The 24,564-nt window shown below is 46.7% G+C and overlaps 1 protein-coding gene across 3 annotated transcripts in view; it reads left to right on the top strand.

Moving 5' to 3' along the window:
• Positions 1–576: 576 nt before the first annotated feature.
• The window catches only part of SLC4A4 (solute carrier family 4 member 4), a 163,053-nt gene continuing 139,065 nt past the window's right edge, over positions 577–24,564 (top strand). For all 3 annotated transcript variants that reach the window (XM_059826954.1, XM_059826955.1, XM_059826956.1), the window contains exons 1-2: positions 577–649; positions 18,698–18,877. In XM_059826954.1, the coding sequence (XP_059682937.1) occupies positions 577–649; positions 18,698–18,877 (253 nt within the window). The remainder of the gene's footprint in view (positions 650–18,697; positions 18,878–24,564) is intronic.

The following is a 24,564-nucleotide window of genomic DNA, read 5'->3' as shown; positions in this document are numbered from 1 at the left end:
ACACAAAGCTTGCCTCCCGACAGACAAGTGTGCTTTGCTGGTATTAAGAGGCTGGCTGAAGGCTGGTCTCTCACTGTGCATTCGAACGCGTGTGTATGTCTGTGTGTAGTATGCGTGCTTGCTTGTGTATGTGGTTCTGCAGCCGAGGGCTTTTAGAAGAACTTTAAAAAGAAACTGGAATTCCACAAACTCTTGGCTATTGCGTAGACAGTCCCAAACTTGCCTGGGTGTATACGTCCTTTTTAGAAAAAAGGAAGAAGGAGGAGGGGGCGGGGGGGGAAGAAACAAGAAGCAGGAGAAAACCCCAAAGACTTTTAGCCGGGATTACCTCTCTCACACCTGTCACCGCTGATGTCCTCTCGAGGTTAGAATCGGAGCTACGCGAGGCCAGCTTAAACCAAACGCCGCTTGGAAGGAGCTCTATGAAGGAACAGCAGGCGCTGGACGGAGAACAGGAGTGCCCGCAGGAACATGAACAACAGCTTGCAAGTTAACCTGCCCAGGACCTGGGCTGGTTCAAGTAGCTCGCTCCAGGAGAAGTCTGAGCATTCCTTTTTTCTTTTCTATTACTATAGGATGGAGGACGAGGCGGTACTGGATAGAGGGGCTTCCTTCCTTAAACATGTATGTGATGAAGAAGAAGTGGAAGGTAAGAGACCTTGGACTGCTGGGGAGAAAGGGTACCTTCACAGTTTGTCTTTGTATGTAAGATCCGTGCAGCCGGAGAGCAGAGAAAAAGGGCGCCTTTGTTTTGCCGAGTAATTAATCCTAAAATTGACTGAAACACCGGGAACTTGGTGGGGGCGAAATGGACTTTTTAAAGAAGTCCTCTTTCTCAGTTCAGGAGTGAATGTTGTTACATGCTGCTGGCACACGTTTCCACCTGCCACAAAATTGTGTTTGCCGTGTCTTGCATAGTGGCTGTGAAATATCGGGGCTACTTGTTTTTCTTTCCTCTATAAATACAGTTTTGGCAACGCTTGCGTATCGCCACTGCACTTGGAAGTGCTGGAACGCGGTGGCAGGTGTCGCAGAATGCGGTGCCTTTTAGCTTAGGAGGCATAAAGAGAAGGTTTTTCCCTTGAAGAGGAACTTTTTAACAGAGCAAACAGTTTCTTCACTTTTGAGGAAGAGCAGACTCCTTTGAAAGTGCTTTCATTTTCTCTCTAACTAAAAATATTGTGAAATCCCAAAGGTAAAAGGAATTCAAAGGAGTTTCGTGTCAGGTTGTTTGTGGAAAATTATTAAGCTGATAGCAATGAATTATTTGCAGCCAATTCTCTTGTTCTTGTTGATGAGGATCGGTTGACCGTGTGCTTGATGAAGTAGTGGGGGAGAAGGAGGAAAGAACGACCGGGTACGTACTCTGCCTAGAAGGGAAAGAAGGCCAGCGTTTCACCTCACAGTGCTATCCTTCCCCTGTTGACTTAGGCGTATAATTCTATTCTAATTTCTTTATTTGCAAACAAATGCCTGTGGCTTTTCGGTTTAAAATGTGTTGAAAGGTGTAGGGTTACGGCCGTGTCATTGTCACTGGTAATGGCCGGTAAAGGATCAAGCAGTATGAAAGAAAATAACCTCTAAAAAGATGGATTAGAAAACTTCCAGCAAATCAAACTGGTCATTTCCATGGAAAAGCCTGTGTTTTCTTCCTCTCTTGTATGAAGTAATCTGTCCCCAGTAGCTCTAAATCGTCATGTTGGGTTTAATTAGGCCATTTGGTGTCCGCAGGGTCAGGGGGTTTGTATTAGCCTTTTACTTGTAGAATAATCGATACTTTGGCACAGCAGAAACGTTTGAGAAGGGAGAGAGGGAGAACATTTCTTACATTTTACTCTCTTAAATGTTGCCATATACTGTCGTGGTGCGTATTGCCCATACATGATGCTCCAGAAATAGAATACAAATGGTTGGTTGTGAAGAGCGGTGCGGGAGTGTCCTTTTTAACTGTCTGTAGGGGCTGTGAATAAAGTTGTGGTTAATGCCTGAAGTAATATTTGTAGACGCGGTGTGTTTATCTCCGTGTTTCAGTGTAGATACCCTCATTTGATTGAGTTGGGCTAACAGACAGGTTTCAGTTCATCTCGCTGGGGTAAGGAGAAGAGGAGGTGAAACAAGTATTTCCAATTGCACACGACAGGCCTCCGAGAACTGTAGCTGCTTGTCTGAGCCTCCAGAGAGACTTGGAGCTCTGTAACCGGCTAATGCCCTTGTTCCTGCTAAAGGCAGTGCCTTGTTTCTCGCCAGGCTTCTGCCAATGACCTAGCTAAATCCCAGAAGGAGCTGCCGTCTGTGGCAGGGCTGGTGCTGACGCCGTAGCATCTGTCAGTGTCACCGTGCATGTATGGTGCGTGTATGATTCGGTTGGTGAGGTGCTGCTCAGCCACTCCACTCTTCTGGAGCGGGACAGCCTTGAATTCGTAGTGTACCTGGCAACTGTGGGGTGTTACCGCGGTGTAAGTAATCATTAAAGGCTTTGGCACTTGGAAGAGATCTTATTTGCCTTAGAGGGGAAGATTTCCGACCTCAATGATTCTATGATTCTATGCATGTCCTCAGCTACATCTAACTCTCTACACAGCTATGTGCCCTGTATTTAAGTACACTTTATGTATGTGTGTATCTAATATGCACACATGCACCCCATGTATGGCCATAGTCTGCGTGCACAGAATGAATTGTAGACTCACTGGTTTGGTTTTGAAGGGACCTTTTAAAGCCCGTCTGGTCCAACCCGCCCGCCGTGGGCAGGGACATCTTCCGCTGGATCAGGTTGCCCAAAGCCCCGTCCAACCTGAACTTGAACACTTCCAGGGAGAGCGCATCAACTGCTTCTCTGGGCAACGTGTTCCAGTGCCTCCCCACCCTCACGGTGAAGAATTTCTTCCCTATATCCAATCTAAATCCACCCTCTTTTCAATTTAAGATCCAGCGGAAGGGCTAAAACGTCAGGTTGAAGACCTTCGGCTGGCACTTGGAGCAGATGCTTTTAAGTCTCTCTGCTAGACTTCTGCACTGCATGTGGAGTGGTTTCAAGGAGGAGAGCGTTTGTCTAGAGACCTGAAGTTGTTAGCGCTGAAGTGCTCTCCATTACTTCAGCCACTTCCATGGTATGGTTAGAACTTGCTTTTCTAAAAGGCTTGTAGTAGTTGCATCCTCTGTAGAAGAAGGTAACAGCGAGTGGAATTGTTACCTCCAGGTGTATTTTATTTTTGTGATAGTTTTTATTTTTAGCCTACTTTCATGCGGAAACAACGTATGTATCATACAGTTGTTAGCCTCTCTTGCCTCTTCTTTCCATACTTCTCCCAAGAATTCTTTGCACCTAGCAGTCAATATTGATCAAATTTCTCAGGAGGGCTCTTGAAAGCTACTCTTAATTTTACTGAACTTGTAGGGGGAAAAAAAAACTGAGCAGAGAGTAGAGACTGTTTTCTTTTCCCTCTGCTGGGGAAAGGGGAATTGTAACCTTTATCAGAAGAGAGCTGACCGTGTCGTGTTAGGGCGGTGGGACTTGGGGATTCCCCAGCTGCAGGAGTGTGCAGGAGAGGACGGGAAAACCCTACCACAAATCATTCTAACACGCTTAGAAAGCAGGCTGCTTTTGTTGCTTGTGAATCGGTTTGATTTCAAACAGGTGAAGACAGAATTTTAAAGTTGTCGTTTTGAGCATCCCTCTTCTGCACTTTTTTTGCAAGAAGAGAGAAGCAGCGTGGTGTCATTTTGTTGGTAGCTGCTGACCTCGCGTTATGTCTATGAGATGGAAATAGCGACTCTGAATTACCATGTCAGTCACTAATTTGATTATGTAGCGGTGTGGGGGAGAGGGAAGGACTTGGCTTTTTAAGGACGGGGGAAAAATGGGCATTTCTGGATGTTGAGACATTTTCAGCTTGGGGCAGTTGTCGGTCATGCCCTTGCTGAGTACATGTCATGTTAATAGAAACCATACATACTTGACAAAAGTATGTCCCTTTGGCCTGGCTCCAGAGATAGTTTTAATGCTTTTCTAAGATGGCACCTCAGTCTGCTCCTACACTGGAATGTGTTGCTGTTTTATTAGCGATATCAGCTGTTGACGTTCGAAAATTATCCCATTCCAGCTCAGCCCCTACTGCCATTATCAGCGGGAGGGCTCGATTGATGAATTCAGTATGTGTCAGTTAGGAAGAGCCGCTTCGCTGCCCATCGCTGACCTTGCACTTAAGCGCCCAGAAATGCGACTCGTCAAGACAAGGGATCTGCCTGGGTCTGGGTCAGAGTGTGGAAGGAAAGCAAGTGCGAAAATGTAGGCTTTCTTGGGGGAAATCAGGAAGAGGCACTGCCCTAAGCTGAACCTCCTGTGCGAGAAAACCATTCCCATTCATTTAGAGCACTGCACGTTCCTTTCCTTGAAGGTAATGACATATTGCTGCAATGCCACTGTTAGGAGTGCTGGTATGTGTGACATAAACAGATTACTTAATAACCAATTTTGCAAGAGGGGAAAAGTAAAGCTCCACCTTATCCTTTGAGATAAGGTATTCTTGGCTCTTTCAGCGTAACTTCCCCCGGGCTTGCTGCCGCCCTGACTTCGCGGCGGGGCGGAGGATGCTTGGTTTCCAGTCTGACGACTCTGTTGCTGGAAGGCCCAAGGAGCACCCAGCTGCGTGTCTTAGGAGAAGAGGACCAGCACTCGTGTCGGGTCTTTAGTCCTGCGTTTCAAGTGCTTTGCAAAGTAAAGAGTATCTGAGAGTATCTCTCAGATACCCCTGTCGTAGGAGTGAATTCAGGAAGAAATGCTGTTACAGTGGAGACTTTTTCATGGATCCTGCTATCGTTATGGGATTTACTATATAGAGAGCCTAAACCAGGGGTTTTGTAACAACTTTCCGTAGCTACTTTTTCCGTTTTAGCTGACTGCTCCCCACGCTTTCCTCCTCCTTGCTTTCTATTCTCGACTCTGTTGTGTCATTGCACTTGGCTGGCAGAAAGCTGTGCGATGCCATAAGCCTAAGATTATTACTTGATGGTTGGATCAATGAGGAGAGAGGTTGAAAGGGTGAAGATAACCGTGAAAATCTTTACCTTTATTAACAGCAGGCAGAAGGTAGGAGAAATGAGCTGTATTTACCCATTTGCTTTGTTTTCTTTTTCTTCTCTCATCCCCACCCTCAGTTTTTGATCACTGACTGCAGGCAGACCTTCTCCATTTTCAGAAATAACCAGAAGACCTATTTCATATCAGTTGAAGTTTTTAATTGCTTCTGAAATAAATATGATGAAAAAATTAATCAGATAAAATCTCCGCACAGAATGTACTTCATTAATATTCTTCGGTGCCTTTAATGTGTATGCAGAGATAGAGGAGGCTGTATTGTGCTTTGGCAAAATTGAGTCAGGCTTTGCTCGTGCAAAAGCAAAACAATGAGGACTCGGGCACTGCCTTTTTGCTCTCTTTCTGTACGGCAGCTGGGACAACTTGGGAACGGCAGGCACAGGTGGGGACCTGAACGCTGCCCCACGCAGCTAGTGAAAACAGGACGGGTGGATTGGATCTTCTCAGCTTTGAAGTATCTGGATGAAAGATTTCAGATGAGCTTCTGTCCAGCTTCAATTCTCCATGACACTTGGCAGGATACCGAAATGTGTCGTTAACTGGTTTGTCATAAATGAAGGCTGTGACTGTTTGACGTGGCCAAGCTTGAAAGAACCCAACCCTGACATGGGGTCAGGTATCCTCCTATGGTAAATCCCTATGGAAAAGTTGGGAGCGGTCTTTGTGTGTGTGTATTAAGTCAATAGTACAAATGCTGTGAGGTCTGTGAAATATGAATCACTCTTGAAGTGGTTTGTTCAGAGATTTTTGTCGCTAAGATAATACCACTTTTCAGTCATTTGTTAGCTTGATGCTAGTAAATCTACGAGTATGCTTACTACAGGCAACTTTCAGCCGGTGTTTGTGTTCCCCGTCATTGCATGGGATATCGTTCTGGTCATTGCAGATGTCTTTCATCTGTTGTCAGGACTCGGCATCAGCTTTAAAGTTGTTGGGGTTGTGTGAGAAGGTGTTGATGCCTGCCTACTCCAAGCTCTGTGAGAAAAACTGCAATCCAAGTTCAGATGATGATAAACTGGCTTTACATAAGGTAGTGATAAGGTGGCTGTGCATGCAGGAGAAATCAAGAAAATGTTGTAGGAACAGCTGAGTCAATATATGATGTGGTTTGCCCGTTGCGAAGGAAAGGTTGTGTTTTCTTTCAACCGATGATAGGTTTTGCACTGACACGTGCTATGAGTGTAAGGTACGTGGCAGTGAGGGAAGGTGTTTGCATACCATTCTGACAGTGACTGGCTTTTTTCCATCTCTGATCGGTTTAGAAACAATCATCAGCTCTCTGACCTGGTGGTGAAACTAGTTTTGTTGAGGGCCACGCTAATTAGAAGGGTGGCCCTCACGTGCCACCCTACAGCCTTTGATGGGAGCAACTAATCTGAGTGGATGTTTTCAGTTACTGGGGCCATCCTGAAGCTGCTGGTCCCTGCCAAGAGAGAGCAGGTGCTTGGACAGTGCACGGTAGTTCTGTCCAGGGGCACGGGCCTCCGTTGTCTCAGTGCGCTCGTGATAGCAACTCTACAAAGGTCACTTCTTAAGCCCTCTCTTCTTTTGTGCTTTGGTTTCTGTAGGTGCTGCCCAGCATCAGCGTGCATGCAGGCTGGTGGTGGTGTTGTGTACCTGCTGCTTACATGATGGTTTGGTTATTCCAGTTAGGATTCAAGTCTAGGCTTGTTTGACTGTCTTCTCCCACCCATTGTATATACCTTCCTCTGCCCAACAGCTCTTTTTTAAGGTGCAATAATATTGGATATGACAGTTCAGGATGGAGCTTGAAGAACGAATACAGCCTTTGCTAAGCCTTCAGATGTGAGCCCCAGATGTGCTGAGTACCCTTCTTGAATTTTCCTGGGACTTTTAAGATGAAAAGGTAACACAAAACGTATTGGGGAGGCCCAGTCACAGTTGTAAAATGTGTAATGCCAGTGTTTGCTCTGTTGGGCTGTATTTAGCAAACTCTGTCATGGTTTTTGCCTGTTCACTGAATTGACAGATTTTTAAGAGACTTACTCCGTGCCATAAATCAAGGCGTAGAGCAGTAGCGAAGGTAAACGACGGAACCCGCTTGGCAAACAGGGAAAGATACTGAGGCAGAAAGCGGAAGATACCTGACCCCATGTCAGGGTTGGGTTCTTTCAAGCTTGGCCGTGTCAAACAGTCACAGCCTTCGTTTAGCTAGGGAACACAGGACTATCCTTCCCTCTCTCATCTGTGTGCCCCGAACTAGGGGAACCAGGCTTAATCTGGCAACTGATGCTAGGGCTGTTTCTATAGCTTGCTCGGATAAGTGCAGTCTGTACGGTCGTTCGGTCATCGCCTTAGCCTTCGTGAAGGTCTGTCCCTTCTTTTCCTTTGGGTGATACTCCTAGTCTGGTTGCACAACGCTGGGAGAACTTCCTTAGCAGTAAAAAGAGGCTGAGAAAAGACATAGGAAACTCGGGCGCTTCCTTGAAGGAAGCGTTGTGCTGCTGGAGAGGCGTCAGGAGGCCTTTGTGTGAACGGGGCTCCCGCCGGTGAGCATCATGTTGTTTGCATTCCTTCACGGGGCTCTGCTGGCAGCAGCTCGGCCTTCTAGCAACCCCGGCTTTGGCCGGAGTCTGCCTCCCATAAAACACACCGCGGCCTCTATATGTTTAATTATAACTGCAGCCTTGGAATCAAGGTTCGCTTGCAGCAGGGCTGTTTTCCTACTGATGCAGTACTGCAGAGTCGGGCGGTTACGAGCACTTCCCGTGAGCTGCCTGGCACTTGGCACACCCGAAAACCAGGAGGGTGGTTTAGGTAGATCTGTGCCTGGCCCGTTGCAGTTATGTATCTTGTTTTTGTTGCTAACCTGTGCCCAGCCTTTGCTGTCTCTTCTTCAGGCTTTGGACAATGTGCTACTCCATGCAGTCATTGGCAGCGATTAGGAGTTCAGACTCTCAAAAGACCACGGTGTTTGCTTCAGAGCTCGGAATGCAAATTTCAGCGGCGTGCTTTTCTGTTGCTTGTGCGCAATTGGTGAAGCAGCAGCCAACCTCTGGTACCCAGAAAGCAGTTTGAGGTTCTTTATCTGAAATGGGGGCAGCGTGTGGATGCCTTAGTCAGTATACCACGGCTGTTACTTATATTGGAGGGTGGTCTAAAGCCTACGTGCACCTATGAACTCAATAGTGCCAACTACAGCTTGGTATTCGTTTGGTCAGCCTTAGTAATTAATGAGATGGAAATACGGAAAACGAAGCCAAGATTTTCAGCCAAGATGGGCTATCTTGGGGGGTCATTTGGGGCATTTCAGAAGGGGACATAATTTTAAAGGAACTGTGGTCAGTGCTTGAGGCAGATGTCAGAAAATTCAAAGGTACCATGCTTCCGAAAAGCTTGGCCTAAAACTTCAATCAAATGGTCCAGCACGGCTTCCCTCCTCTGCCCTGTTCCCCAGAGCTGTGCCTTTTTCAAGTCTTCCTTTCCTTTCCGTGGAATCCAAGCAGTACTGGCCAGATTAGATCAGATCACAGCAGGACTGGTTCGGTGGCTTCTGTAACCTCTCACGGCTCCAAAGAAGAGAGAAAGAAAAGCAGCTTATGGGGGTTGTGGGTAAGAGTCTCGCAATGGCTTATATAAAGCTCAGTGAGAATACCCCAAACACATGTTTATTGTTCTGTCTAAACAATGTCCACCCATTAATTCATTGCCAACTTCCTTATATTTCCTGTCATGGAGCAGTACCTTATAGCTGTCATCAACGTGTCCGGCACTTTGTATTCTGATCCTTTCCTGGCAATTCCTAGCGTAGTTTTTGGTGACTGACTTGGTCTGCTCCTTCTAAACAGACAGGGTTTGTAGGATCTTCAAGAAGTCAAATGAAGACCTCATTTCATTTTTTCATTTTCTTTTCCTCTTTAGATATTCTTGACTTGACTTGGTGAGCTCCGTCTTTTAGAGCCATCCCATTCTTCAGGGCACAGTGCTAATTCACCTTTTAAACATGCTTCGCTGGAGCGGCCTCTGAATCTTGTTAGGAATCTGGCAGTTCAAGTCTGGGTCATTGATGGGTAGCGAGCAAGCGTACCTTTGAAATGGAGAAGTGCGAGCTTTAGATGGCTAGGAAGACTTTCCTTCTGGCTACCTATAGTGTTGTTACATGGGAACCTTTTAAAGACTGCAGAGGTCACTTTACGTAAAGATTAAACTGACCTTTTGAAGATATTGACGTTCTAGAAGCCTGATGTAAAAGAAGAAAAAAAAAAATCTCTGATTTACATACTGTCTTTCCCTGCACATCTCAGTGTCCTGCCCCTTGTAGTGATTTTAGTAAAGGACTGCCTATTAAGATGTGAAGTGCAGCAACACAAATACGTAAAATGATCTTTGGACAAGTTCCCTGCTTGTTTAAATAACTGCATCTTCATTGCTGATGCTGGGCCCTCTCTTGAATACTTTCTTCTTCTCTTGAATACTTTCATCTTAGCCGTGAATTGGGGGTTCTTTTGTCAGAGCTGGCAGAATTGAAGAGAGCCCTCTTCTTTCTAGTCTTGACCCTTCCTATTTCATCTGCGAGTTGCACAGTAGCTTGGGTTTTGTCTCTCTGTTTTCTCTTTTTTGCCCTTTACTGCATCTCTCTCATTGCAGGCTGTTCTCCTGATGGCTCTTATTAGATTGTGATCCCCCCACTCAACCTTATCGTTGTCCTTCTACAAGTATTTGGTCCCGTCACCTGATGGGTTCACACTGACTCTTTTCTTTGGCCAACCGCCACATACCGTGGAAGAATTAGTTTATTGCATGCTACTATTGTTTTAAAGGCTCTTACGCCTGAGGGCCTTCCTGATCTCAGGTTTTTTCAGCTACCTGGTTACAGACTTGCGCTACTTTTTTCCAGTCTTTTCCATACGGATGTGATTTCTTCTGCTTCTCCCAGCCAGGCTCTTACCCGTCACCCCTTGTCCAGCCCTAGGCATCCACCTGCTATTGCTGGTCCTGTGGCAGCCTGCGCTCGGTCCCTCAAAAGACCGTGGGTTCCCTTCATGGGAACCTCTTGCAGAGAGGTAATTTCGTGCCCAAGCATCACCACTGTCAGACATACATGCATGCTTCTGCGCTAATAAAATCGTTACTGTGACGCAAAGAGCCGAGTCCGTTGCACTTGTGCGGGCTGCCCTCTCTTTGGAGGGGAACACATCTCTCCCGTGGTTCTGCTGCTTGATGGGGCTGTTTTATCTGACTTATCTCCAACTGCCATGTTAGCTTGTTGAGATTTCAACCAGATTCAACAAACAAAGTGCTCAATGAATCCTTCTGCTGTTTACCTGATTGATAAGTTTTTACTCACCGGGAAAAATCAGTCACCTGAATATCAGGATGTTCGGAAAACCCTGTGGGGACGGAGTGGTGAGCCTGGGAGTATGCCCGCTCAGCCCGTCTAGAGGATTGGTTATGGTTTTGGTTTGTTTTGAGTTTCGGTCTTTGTGTTCGTATGCATCAATGGGGATAGTACTTAGCTCTTAGACAGTGCTAGGGGAAACGGTCACGCTCCGTGTTTCTGATGCATGAACCAGCCGTGCTCACTGACAGGGCTTATGAATTTCCATGTCTCTTCTCGTACTCAGAATTTGCATCTTCCTAATGTATCGTTGAAAATATTCCCGTTTGCCTCTTGTTTTTGTGGCCTGTGTTTTAATCTGGGTGGAAGTTAATGCTCTTTCAGATCACTCCTGCGAATTTTTCCGGTGAAATACGCTGACTGCCTAGGAGGGACTGGGAGAGTCGTTTCTCTTCCACTGGTGCCAACAGTTCTCTGAAGCGGGGTGTCGCGCAGGCTGTGCGTCCCATCCCGTGGGTGCCCGGGCGTGCAGAGCGACAGCCGTGTCCTGGAAGGGGGAGCTGGTCGGGGTGGAGGGCTTGTGCCCGCTCCTCTGCTAGCAGCAGTCCGGGAGGTGTTCGCCACCTGTAACCCCTCTAAAATCAAGTCGAGTTAAGGGCACCCGGCACGTGACGGCGTGGCCTTTTGTTCTTATTTCTTGAGCTGATTTGACACTAAGCAGGGCTTAGTTTGGGACTTGCTTAGCGCTACTTTTAGTATCTCCCCTTTAAAATGGATCATCCCTGTGATTTATTTGTCCTTCTGTGCGATCAGCTTTTTATGTTATTTATTTCCTTTGATTCTCGCACAAAACGAGAAGCACCCTTCTGCTGCCACCCCCGGGTCTGAAAAGCAGCCGCTAAAAGCTGCGCTAGCCTGGCTGTAATCCCGGCGGCGCGTTGGCTAGCGCCGTGTCTCGCTGCGTGCTTGGCGGTACGCCGACACCTTCTTCTCGGCCGCAGAGGTGTGCCGTGCCGTCTTCTGCTGACGAGGCACGTGGCGGACTGCATCCCCTGCCCCTCTCGTGTGACTTCGGCGCTGCGGTGGGTGCAGGTTCCTAAGTGCTAGACATCGCTACGGAGCAAGTTTTCATAAGGTTAGCAACTCGTTAGGGGTAGGAATGAAAGCCATGCGCTCCTGGGATGCATCAGAAGCCACATCAATAAGTAAAGCTTCCCCGCCCGGAGGGTATGCTGTGTTGCAGTTCCATCCGGCTTGACACTGATAGCTACGCTATGGAAATGGGCAGAGAAGGGCGCACCTTTACCTGCCTGTGTCTTACTATAGGTCAGCCATGCCCCAAAGTTAAACGGTTGGGGCATCCTGAGCAAAGCCCTTCCTTCAGGCAGCCTGAAATACCTGTCCCGGTCTTTTCTGAGAGCTGGGGTACACATGGCAGCCCGGTGCAGGCGGTCTGAGTGGCCAGAGCTTGTGGAGAAGAGGTTGGCTGTGTAGACATGTCAGTTCTAACCACATGAGCCTGTCCAAGCCTGATGAGGTTTAACGTGACTCTCTCTGTTCTTCGGAAAGGAGCCTTGAAAGTAAAAACAAGGGCCAGGTGAAAACTGCGAATACTCAGCTCATTGTCATTGCTTTAGCAATTTTTAACACTAGGTTTTAATATTGTTTCCTTCTAAGGTGCCAGTCTGAGATTCTTTATGGGTTAGTCCGACCAGGCTCTAAGTCTCAACAGCCCCAGTCATGTGGAAGGGATTCCTTCTTAGATGTTATGCACCAGGCAGACTTTATCCTCTGATCCTGTGACTTTCGGCTCCTTTCTCCAAATGACCAAGTCTTGGTTTTGCTAAGCAAAAGCCAGTGCACTGTCACCATTTTCGTAAAAGAGTTAGTGCTTCAAAATGGAGAGGATCATAAATAAAGTGATCTCTTTCTGCTTGTTCATTTGACTGTAGCTATCTGGAATGAAAAAAGAATGTCAGTTTTATGCAGTGTCAGGCTTAAAGTCTGCATTTGGTAGCTGTAGACTCAGCTCAGCAGAGACCTCAGACACAAAAGGTATCACCACACTTAGACAATCTAATCATCTCTATTGATTTACCTTCCCCCCCCCTGCTAAGTCTGTGATTTCAGTTGCATTTCCAGGTTCTGGAACTAGTTTGGGAAACACAGAATCATTAAGGTTGGAAAAGACCTGTAAGATCATCAAGTCCAACCATCAAACAGCTCTTGAACAATGGATTTCTCTCTATATAGATGTTTTTTGTCATTTGCCGCCTGTATTGTAGCGTGAGTAGATCCACGTGTTTCAGACGATACAGAGGGCTCGTGCTTCGCAGGCCGTGGGACGTCCAATTTGGGGCTGACATGACCGCATAAAGCGTGAGTAATTCCCTTGCTCCCAGCACTCTTCTCACGCAGGCAGATCCCAAAGTCTCTTCATCACGCGCGTTAACCAGAACCTCAGCTGACGATGCCGGGCTTGTCCTGGTTCTTCCGCAGCTGCGCTCCCCCTCGCTCAGCGGCGGACAGGGCAGCCGCCCAGTGCCTGCATTGCACGTACACCCTGCCTCTCCCTCTCCACGCCGCTGCCATCCTTTCTCCCTTGGACAGAAAAGGATTCCCACCGACAGACAGTTCAGGGTGGATTCCAGCCTTGTGCCGCAGCGACTGCAAACACTCCCAGACAGAATTACGGGTATAGAGGTGTCGGAACCCGGTGTGTTTGATGCAGGTCCTGGCTTTTCCTACTGAGAAACCCTTGTGAAGCTTTCTGCAAACCTCAGCGGGTGATGAGGAGCGAGCACCCGAAAGGAGACTGAGGTTGTGTAGGTAGGAGGTGATCAGGCTCTGTTAACGTGCAAATTTGGCTGTGTAAACACACGCAAGGAACTAATGGGTAGCTGAAACTTTACCAGGTCGGACCACGTCAAGCCTGCAGATTTCTTACTGGTTTGATTTTTCAATGCACGTTTTTTCCCCTCTATATTTACATTTCTTTAACCCCCACATTTCCTTAAATGGAATAATCAGAAAAGAAATAGCATGGTGTTGCACTGAGGCGGTGTTCTCCGGGGCGTGATTCATTGGGGCAGGGTGTCTGGAGCTGCTTTCTTTTGTGCATGCTGTTTGAGCGCTGCTGGGGTCAGCACGTGAGCTGGTGTGGCGTGCACGGCTGGAGATTCAGATAGCTGCGTTCCCAGGACGTCAGCAAGACCATGCTTGGCCGGGATGGAGACAGGAGATGAACAGATATCCTCACAGGCAGGGAGGGAATGCTGTGTTTTACAGAACTTAAGTTTGGTAATACAAGAGTGGGTTTTCACCAGTAAAAGTGACTCAGGGAGTCTCCTGTGCCCAAACTCTAAATCTGGACTCTGAATCATGAGCTGCTGTTCTTTAATAGCTCTTAATAAAATAAAAGATGTGGTTTCAACCAAAATTTTTCCAGGGGAAAAATACCTCTCTGTTGATGACTACTTGTTGCTCTGTTAATAATCAGATGAAACGATTTTGCTCTGAATTTGGTGCACAGCAGGTGTAAATTGAAGGAAGCCACCACCCACCGCTGTCCTTTAGAATAGAAAAGGTGCCACTTGGACCTGCGGGTCTTGCCGTGCGTCTCACCTGTGGGATTTTAGCGTTGTGAAATACATGCCTCTGGTCAACCAAAACAGCCCTGAAAATGAATGAGGTGCGCACAGAGGCTCATTGTTTTGCTGGGGGAGGGCGATGGGAGCAGCCCCAGACAGGGCTGTGAACGCGGTAGGGACCGCAGGAGGGAACTAGCAATTGGTCCGTGTCGGGAGTACGAGAGAAAGTCAGGGCTGAGCGGGACCTGGGTTACCAGGAGAAGTTTAGCATTCGGCTCTGTGCCTTCCATCCCCCACCAAGCCGCAGGATAATGGTGCGGTGCATAGGCGTCACGTTAAATTCATCAGGCATTACCCTTTGCAGTCAATGGTTCTCATGGGAAAGGCTCTGTTACCCCGGTGAGTAGGAAATGGCTCACAAACCCAGTGCATTGAGAGTACGTGTCAATTGTTTCCTTCCAGGCGCTTTGGGAAGGGAGCCTAGAAGTTTATCTCAGGATTTGCAACAATATAAACAGATGCCAAGCACTTCAAGTAGGCAGAAAAGGAAAACGTCTTGCTTGGCCTCCCTGGATGGACTGGGAGGCGGGGTGGGAGAAGACAAAAAGCACCGTTAAGTAAGTCTCTCCCTTGCAGAATAGGGAAAAGCAGCTAAGTAATGCAGATGTTTGCCTGCGTATATACAACTTAGTTTCATATTACCAAAATCTGTGCTGTGCACACATGGTCAAAAGATTAAAGAGATCGTCCAGTTCTGTTGGCAGCATATTAAAGTATTAAGACTACAGGCTTACTATGATGTGTTTGTATTATCAAGCCGACCACAGAATTAAAGAGATTCAAGGGAGGACGTTGTTTTAATACAGATAGCGGAATCGCCCCATCCTTTTGCATCTGGCTTTTGGATGCAATCTTGACTGTAAGAATCCCTTGGGAATGGCTACCCCTGCCCTGTCTGTCCTGGGGCCACCCCTGCCCAACAGCTCCTGCTTGTGCTCGGATGAGGTTTCCCCTTCTCTGTCCCTATGCAGCGTTTATGCCATCTGCCACGTTAAAGCTGACGTTTCCAGCTGCTGGAAAAGCTTTCCTGGTTTCCTTTGACACGCTAGAGCTAAATCGTATCTTCAGGTGTTGATCTGTAAGGTCGCGCTGCAGATGGCACCAACTTCGGCATTGTGGCTCTGCCCGTTCCCTCTGTGGTGGGAGCCCATTTCCCAAAGGTCGCGGTGCCGGCACGCTAGGCTGGAGGCAGCAGATGCAGGTCCCTTTTCTTCTGTCGCTGTCGTGCTGCCTGATTTTGGACCTTGCTTGACCCCGGATTTCTGTTTCTTTTTTTGTCCCGCTCCCTGAGGTGGCAGGTTATTGGTGTGTGGTTCTGTGCCGGACAGCTGTGCAGCCGTGGTGCCCAGCAGTGGCAGGAGATGCGCATGTAGTGGTCAACTTCTAATACCTCAGCCTAGGTAACGCTGGCTAAAAAGGAACTGTCACTTCACTCGGAGAGATTTTCACTAACCCTTTATAGCTGTTAGTTTATATCTTAGTATCATGGACAATATATATCTTTAAATCTGTATATCTGTTTTATTTATTTAGTATGGTCTTCTGCGTAGTTACCACCAGTAGGTAAACGGGAGCTTGCTGTAGCACCCTAGCCGCTGGAACGATGATGGGATCCGTTGCAGGGCCATCACAGGTGCTGTCGCACCATCATGTCTGTGAGCAAGATGGGAATTTCTCTGTAAGCCTGTGCTTTCTATTACAATTTCCACATAACAAATTACTTCGGAGCCAAAATGTATCACATTTAGTGCCAGTCTGGGGATGAACATATTTTTTCAGGTGATTTTGTTGGAGAACAATTTTTTTTTTGTCTATTCATTTTGTTGGGCTTTGAGAATTAAAAATGCAGTATTTAAGAAGCCTCTTTGAGATGCTTTTTTATACTTAAGTAACTCAAAAAAAGCATCCATTTAAAATTTCTAATTTGTTTTCTGTGTTTGCTTTTCAAAGGAGCTCCTGCTGGGGAACTGTATACCTCAGTAGTCTTGCTGGGCTATAGAGCATGTATGTAGATGGGTGTGAGAGACAGTGTAATAAGCATAGGGCATGAGCTGTTTCCATAAGCTTCTGGCCCCATCACAGAATCACTAAGGTTGGCAAAGACCTGTAAGATGATCAAGTCCAACCACCAACCCAACCCCACCATGCCCACTGAACCATGTCCCGCAGTGCCACGTCCACACGTTCCTTGAACACCTCCAGCGATGGTGACTCCACGACCTCCCTGGGCAGCCTCTGCCAGTGCTTCACCGCTCTCTCAGTACAGAAATTTTTCCTAATATCCAGCCTGAACCTCCCCTGGCACAACTTGAGGCCATTTCCTCTTGTCCTTGCATGCAGCTCATCATTCCATTATTTGCAAAGCCCTTGGGGCACTCCGCTATTTTAAAGTTGCTATCAAGGAGGGCCGCTCTGGTCCAGCAGCTTTTTAAAAGACCTTGGATGCTTTCCGTATGAAAAGCCACGTGCAAAAAAGGTGAAGGACTCTCCAGACTTCACAGCTGGCCTCAAGAGTGTGTGGGATTTGAAATGGCAAATGCAGGGTTGTTCTGCGTTGAAAAGTTAGTTTGTTGTGGAAATTGGGTATTTTGTGCCTACATTTTCGGTTGTTCAGTCTCGAAGATTGCATTTGTCATAACGAGGAATTGGAGACGCATGTTTAGCAGCGGCGGTAACTGGTGGCTGCGGACTCTGGCTTCACTCTTGCGCTGGCATTTCCGGAGCAGCTTCCCGTGTTTTGCAAATAGGTGGTTCATCTAGAACGCTGAAAAGCAAACAGTAGTAATAGGTGTACCTTGCAGGTGAAAGGGAAGAGCAGTGCGTACTCTGTAGTGAGGGAAGATCGGTGGAGACGGGTCGGTGGCAAGGGCCAGTTTTCTCTCTAGCTGTCTCAGGTGCGTGACTGTTCTATCAAGCGAAGCCTGACTTTAGGTACTCACTCAACTTAATTCTTATTCCTGAGCAAAAGGGAGTACGGCTGCTGCGAAGGAGAGGTGGACACAGCTCTGCGCTGAACGGAGAGGTGTTGCAGGGCTCCGTGTCCGGTAACACAGAAGCGCATCTCCTCTGGCGTCAGATGCTGCCGCCGTCATCTGGTTGGGTGACCGCCCATTTGACAGAAGTTCCTGCGGTTGCGGGAGTGACGTGTTTTCACGTTGCGGAGTGCGTTTCGAGAGAGTCTTCTGGCTGGATATCTTCTGTGGCGGGTATCTGTAGGTGCTGGAGTCAGGACTGGGGGGTATCCTGTCTGTGCCTCCTGCTCGACGCCGCAGCAGTCGCGGAGGCTGGGATCTGAAGGCTGTTGGTCGGGGGGTCTCCCCTCTCTCCGGGGAGGCACCCGCCAAATGAGCTGGGGTGGGACAGCGCTGCAGGACGGAGTGCAGCTCTCCAAGAGCTGTAGCCTCTGCCTTCTCTTGAATATGTCGTCTGGTATGCTCGCGCGGGGTTTTAAATAGCCATGGGTTCATGCGAGGTGTAAGCACACGCTAAGGATCGATGGATGTGAGGTGACCGAGACAGCGACTCGGCAGAGGGACAGCTCTGCAGAAACCCTCCGCTGTGAGCAGAAGTAAATGACTGTACCTACAGATAAAGACATCTGTGCTTGCGCGCATTTGCGGCTTGTTCATTCAGATAGATGTACTTCAGTCAGTAACAGGGCGTGTGTGTTTATCTGAAACTCTCTGCTTGGCTACGCTGAGGCGTGAGTGGGGAAACCAAGTCTGGTGAAAAGCACAGAATTCAGCTATCCCTTAGCAAGAGTTAAATCTGAAGGAGCTGTTTTTAAAGCTTGCAGTAAGATGTCTGAATTATCCCGGCACAGAAAAAGACATGTAAATGCTTTCTGTAAGCACAAGGAAAGATATTATCCCAAGTTGGTAGAAGTGCAGAAAGCCCTGAAAAGAAAACATTTTTATCAAACTCATCAAAAGGACGTAACAATTGGCAAATGTGGTTTAAGTGCTTTAGTTTGAAATGAAAGTCTATAGGGAAGGGAAAAGGCATACTTTGTGTTTACAGTCAGCATATGAAATTTGGCACTTATTCTTCTATTCCTTTTTATTTTGGAAAGTGTCAAGTACTTAAAAGTTTGCAGTAACTTATGTCAGTAGTCCTTCCTCAGCTGCTGTGTTATAATAATACCCTAATGGTACTTTGGCACTCGTTATGCAATGGACTACACAGTCAAGTGATGTAAATTTTGTTGCTCTAAGCTCTTCAGTTAAGCTGGATCAGTTTGCACAAGGTAGGTGTTAAGTCCAGCTAATGTATTCGGTGAAACACGTGGAAAAATGAATGTAAAATGTTTTTGAAGAGCACTGTATTTAATACTGCACAATGAGTATGATGGCCTTCTGTGGTTTTCATTTTTATTTTTAAATGAGTCACAAGGACAGAATAATTGTCAGAGAGTCTGCACTGGCATGCGGTCTCAGAAATGATTGTACAAAAAATACTTTTCCAAATGGTAGCTAAAGAGCTCCTAGCTCACGTTTGGCGACAAGAAACATAATACTAATTAATGTTAGGCCAGCAAAGAAAGATACTTCGCTTGCCTATTTGAATGAAACGCAGTGTGAACTGTACTGGCCAGCGATGCACGAAGTACACGCAGTCAAAGTTAATATTTGCTGTGCTTGCATTCCCTAGGTCATCACACTATTTACATCGGGGTCCATGTGCCGAAGAGCTATAGGAGAAGGAGGCGTCACAGAAGAAGACCTGGACACAAAGAAAAGAAGGAAAAGGAGAAAATCTCTGAGAACTACTCCGACAAATCAGATGTAGAAAACGCTGATGAGACAAGCAGCAGCATCCTTAAGCCGCTCAGTAAGTACTGGTTTCAGTTGTTGCTCGCTACGATGGTCTGTTGTCTAGTGATCTGCTCCCGATCTGGTCACGGAGGAGGAAACTGGATCCCCGAAAACACTCATCTCATGTTGCAGGGTCAGAGTAGTCTTAACCAGTTGCTGTCAAACGGTTGCTGTGGCTTGGAAAAGGCACAGGCTGGAGCAGACATTTCATCCCTCTGTATCATCTGAGTTTGCTCCTGAGCGAATGCCAGCCGGGAGCAGACCACATTATAAAAAGCAATTTGACACTGTGTATAAGGAGATAGCAAGGAAATGCAAAGACTGAGTAGATGCCTAGACAGATCTATTGCAGCTTCTGCCCTGGCGCTCGGGATGTGCGCTCTCTCTAGAATTCAGGCACCCCACGGTTTCAGCTAGAGGCAGCCGCATAGGAGCAGGTTGATGAGAAGCAGTGCGACCACTGCTATAGAGTGTGAGAAACATACCCACTTGTGGTGCTAGTAAGTCTTTTCCCTCCAGTAATTAACCAGTTTTAAGTTTTGCAAACAAAAAGAAGAATAAAATGTAGCATTACTCTGTGTTTGAGTATCTGTAGGGGTTGAATATCTGAAGTGTGATAGGCAGATGAGGTCCGTTTTGGATGCCCTTACCTCCATTCGTACTGAAATTGTTAACTGGAGGAGAGAGATCTTTACCTAGTGTCATCGCTATGCTGCTCTTGGGAACATCGTAGGAAACTGTCATGAAGTCCCATTCCCCTTGCTGTCTTCTCGCTTGGCCACACGCCTCTTCCGAGATCTGGGGGATGGCTGCTTCAATAGAAGTGGGAGAGAGATGGTGACAGCCTGCTAAAACAGCAACATGCCAACAAGGTTTGAATATAGGAGAAGAACCTAGGATATGACGTAGCTCAGGTTATTGAGGCTAATTCCAGATGGTTAGAGTTTCATTAAAGAACTTGTTTGTAAGTGGGAAAACGCTTCCTGTGCGAGAGAGAGAGAGAGGAGCAAGCAGGGGTCATACGACCTGATCTTTGATTGAAGAAGTATGTGATTTATCATTTCGAAATTGTGTTGCTGCATATAAAGACAGTAACATGGGATCAGATCAGTCATGTCTTTAGCGCAGGGCCTGTCACGCTCGGTGGTGCAGATACTTCAGAGAGCAGCGACTGGAAGGAAGGCAAGTCACAAAGTCCGTTTACTCTTTGTAGCTGTAGTTCCCTAGTTGTCCCAAGGAAGTTTTCTTGTCATTGCTCAGAAAGCAGGAGTTGGTTTTACACCGAAAGACATAATTTCCGGTCTTCAAGAACTCTAGATATTTTAAGTTTAATTTTTATATTTTCATCTCTGTTCTTCTTTGGCGTGCAAGTGGCCAGATCTGTAGAAATTCCTTTTTGCCTTCTGGACGTATCGATATCCTAGGGGAACCGCTTCCGCAGGCTCATTGTGCCCGTGGTTGAAAACCTGTTTCTTCCGTCAGGTTTTGATTTTTCTGCCTTTCGTTTTGTTCATCATTGTTTCTGTTTTGTCTCATTTGAGAAAGGGTTAATGGCATTTTTCCCTCTGCTGTTTCTACAGGTTAGTATGTTCTTGTCAACTCTTTATCTGCATGTAAAAATGTGCAGTCTTTTAATCTCTCTTTATCTGCGAATTTTCCCATAGACTTTTCCACCCTGACCTCTTGGCAGTACGTATTTTTGGAATGGGATCACTTAAATATCACCCCGTATTCCAGGTGTCTCATGCAACAGCGTTAATGCTACATCATTTGTAACTTTTTCTGTGCTGTTCACCGTCTCATGTATCCAGATACTCTTCACAGGTTCTTGCAGGGACTTGCTGTTTTGTGCTGGTGGCCAGATCTTTTTACAAGCTGGCGCAGTTAATTTAAAACACTGTAAGGGGTAGGAGTAGTTCAGATTACTGTCTTGAATTTCCAAACATTGAATTGCATGTTGCCTCATCTCCCCAGGTTTTTTCCCTTCTGAAACTCTTGTCTTCGTAGGTGACCTGAATTACTTGTGTCCTCTGCTTTTTTTGCTTGCTAACAACTGTTTCTTCTCTAGTTCTGCGTATGTAGTAACATCAGGCTTCCTTTAGAAATCTCTGCTGTTCTGCTTTGGACATTCTCCATCATTTATAAATGGCTCTTTATTTCCATTTCGTTTTCTGTCGCTTAGGTGGTTGCCTATCTGAGACAGTTGTTGGATGTTCGGACTGTGCCAGCTGTAGATGTCTCTTACTGGAACTTTGATGAAGGCTTTTTGAGGGTCTGAATGGTTTATGTGCGCCATGTATCCACCTGCTGTGTTGGCTCTTAGTTAAGCACGTCCAAGAGAAGACAAGTTCTTTTCAGACAAAGACAAGTGTGCCTCGCCAGCTTTGTCCGATAGTCATTATTGGCAATCATGGCAAGAAATCTCAGTTATAACTCTGTTTTTTTAATCTGCATCTGTTAATTGTAAATCAATTAGGGGTACGTGGCTCAAATTCAGTTGCAAAAGAGCGCTAAGGATATTAGAAACAAAGAATTGGGGAATTTTGAGCAGCAATTTTAATGGAGTTGGAGAAAGCTGAAATGAAATATCTTACATACATTTGAGACAGCTGTCCCTAGAGAGTATGTGGGCATCCGAAGCTGAAGTATCTGTTAGGACTTAACCCTGTGGTTTGGTGGAGTGGGAGAGAGGGAGGGCATTTGCTGGGGAGTGGGGGTGCCCGTTGGCCAGTAGAGAAGAAGTTGCTTCATTGTGGCCGGGAGGGAGTTTTGGATTTTGCTTTCCTGCTTCGAAGGGGGGAAAAAAATGACAGAAACTGAGCAAGAGGTGAAATGTGGAGCATGGACACCACAATGACAGAAACTGAGCAAGAGGTGAAATGCGGAGCATGGAGACCACCAGAGAGTGAACGTTGGTCTAACATGCTTGAGGTCACTTTACAGGGAGGGATGGTTATGAAGGGACTGCATCTGTCAGAGCTGGGCCAGCTCTGCCGGGCTTGCTGGATGTGCACGTGCGGTACACAGTGCTTCCATGTCTTCAGAACAGGCGAAAGAAAAGAAATGCTGGACACCAAGGCAAGAGGAAATCCTGAGCCCGCTGTGCCCTCTCAGACAGCTCAGCGCCTTTCTCATGAAGGGACCCAAGAATAGAAGAGCGAGGGTGTTGCAGTTCCCGGGATTAAGGGCTGTTGGGACAGCTGCGTTAATGACCTTTGCGTAACACTGCTTTGCGTGATGGCTGGCTGTAACCCGGGGCTGTGCTCCCCGCTAAAAAAAGGCATCGCATTCACGCACGCTTTGGGTATCCGTCGGAGACCCAGGCTCGATGAATATTGGGTTGTGAATATGATGTGTAGGGGACTGCCTTCGGAAAGGCTGCAGAGGAGGTGATAGGTGTATGCAAGTTCAATGAGATAATAAAATGAAAGTGCTGTTTCCATTGTTGATGATGAGATGAAGGGACTGAACCGGAGGACATTTCAATCTTTTCCTTAGAATTGGAAGATTTTGGATTCATATATTCTGTTTTGTTAACTATGTTTTAAAGCAAGCAAACCCCAGTTTTTACATGAAGAAAACCCAAACATCTTGAGGAAAGGTACAGTGCATCTCAGTTTATAAAATCCAGAGTTTATATAGCTCCTTTTCTTTGTTGATTTTTGAAATTACTAACTTGGCCAAGTATTAGACAGTGTCAGTTCAGTTTGTATATAATTGGGAGTTTATTTCATCTTCAAATACAAGGACAAGCACATAAAGTTTGATTCGCAGAATCTTTAATAACTCAGTTGTTAAAATAGTTCCTAGAAGTTTAGGAAACGACTTGGTTGTCTCCATTACACCCAGAGCTTTGTTTTTACTGAGTAGGAAGCTTAAGCCAGCTTTGGTTCGATACATCACTTCTATTTCTTGATCTGTCCTTTAGGACTATGTAGCCTAAACCTAGACATTTTACCTGAAGATGATTTCTCAGCTTCTTTGGTGAAAACCGTGCAATCAGATTTTGACCAGATCTGGATTTGACTCACCAGGTCAAGCTGCTTGTCCCACAACAAAGGAACCTGATGAAACACGTCTGTGGGTACAGGCAAGAGAGTAAACAGGTCCAGAAGTGCAAACCTTCCCTGTGAACATTTTGTTCCAGTTCAAAACCGGTCTAGCTGCGCTTCTGTAGTTGGGAATTGGTGCAGTCTGGAAATGTCAATCCGTTTTTTTTTTTTTAATCTGTGTCCAGTTTGGTCAAAGAAGCCAAACTCTGGCAGTTTATAAACAACCTTCAGCTCTCCCATCTGGAGAGAGTTAGGGAAATGGAACCTGTACAGATATGTTTTATCCTAAGTAAATTACTGCTTGGGAAAGACGCTTCCTTCAGAAATCCAGACAGGGATATTCCCTGATACACCGAGGAGGAGGCTTGAAGGCGATGTTCCCTCTGCAGAGCCCTTTCAGTATATTCCAGGCCTGCAGGGCTGTCTCTGCGCTCGGAGAGAAAATTGGAGTTCACACCCTTGTTCTCCGGCAGGAGTGCTGACACTGGTGCTCGCTGAAATGGGCCTTCCTTTAACCGCAGACTATTACAAAGCCGTGTTCCAGATGAAGCGTACCGGCACCTGCTTTCTAAAAGCACCTCCTTTAACCAGCCTGGCCCCCGTTTCCACTTACAACCGGTAAGAAGGAAACGTTTTTTAGCGGTGGTTATTCTGCACCGTGCACGAAGCTGGCATACAGGTATTTTTGAGGGAAAAAAAATTTTAAAAAACTATTGCATAACTAGCAAGTGAGCTTTAAATACCCTCTTCCTATCTGTCTAAAACACACATAAGAGTTGGAGAACGGATTAAGATGGGTGCTGTCAGAGCACTGCAGAAGGGGAAGGATAGCATATTGAGAGACAATGGGTAAAATGGGGTTTTCAGAGGGAAGGTGCAGTGATTTTTATAGTGCTAACGGCTGGAGTATTGACCCGCTAGTGTTTTGGGCACATGGAGTTGGTCTACGATTAACTGTGGTTAATGCACCCAGTGGGGTGAAGGGAAGACTCAGCCGGCCGGAGAAGCGGGTTGGTGGTGGAAAGCCGCAGTAGGCTTGTCCGCTGGCACGGGAGCAGTGTCAGGCCTGGTTCTGCCTCCTCGGGTCAGCCAATCGCTTATCTCAGTATGAAGCGGAGGGTATAGTTTGCTCTTACTTGCAAGGGACGAGACAAGGGAGGAACGAGGAAGGCAGAGGTAAACTGCTTCTTCGGGACAGGCTGCGATCTGAATCCATTTCCCTCTTCCTCATTCTTCACTACAGACATGCAGAGATTTTCCCATGAGGAAATAAACCTCTGCTTGATCTGGGAAGGGGTTTCTTTTCATTGTCTGGTTGCCCTCCAAGTTCATTTGGCTCACCGCCCTGGCTCAAACCCAGTGAAATGATGTCTCTTGGTAAGCACTGTTGTAGCAGGCAATGCGTAGACACCGTGTTGACGTACGCAGCCATAAGAGGTGCTCCGCAGAGGTGCCTGTGCTTGTGCAGGACTTGCTTGGGTTGTCCTTGGCCTGGCCCAGCTCTGTTCTCCTTAGACACACAGCATGTGCAGAACGTACGTGCTAAGGAAGATACGAATCTCTCTATTTTGAAACTCTGATAGCGTGTTTAGTGCTTGGAATATGGCGTACAGACTTGGGCTGATGTGAGCGACTACCATGTCAGAAGAAA

The sequence above is a fragment of the Gavia stellata genome, chromosome 19 (assembly GCF_030936135.1).
Source record: "Gavia stellata isolate bGavSte3 chromosome 19, bGavSte3.hap2, whole genome shotgun sequence".
Classification (NCBI taxonomy): domain Eukaryota; kingdom Metazoa; phylum Chordata; class Aves; order Gaviiformes; family Gaviidae; genus Gavia; species Gavia stellata.
This window is presented reverse-complemented; position numbering and strand designations above follow the sequence as displayed.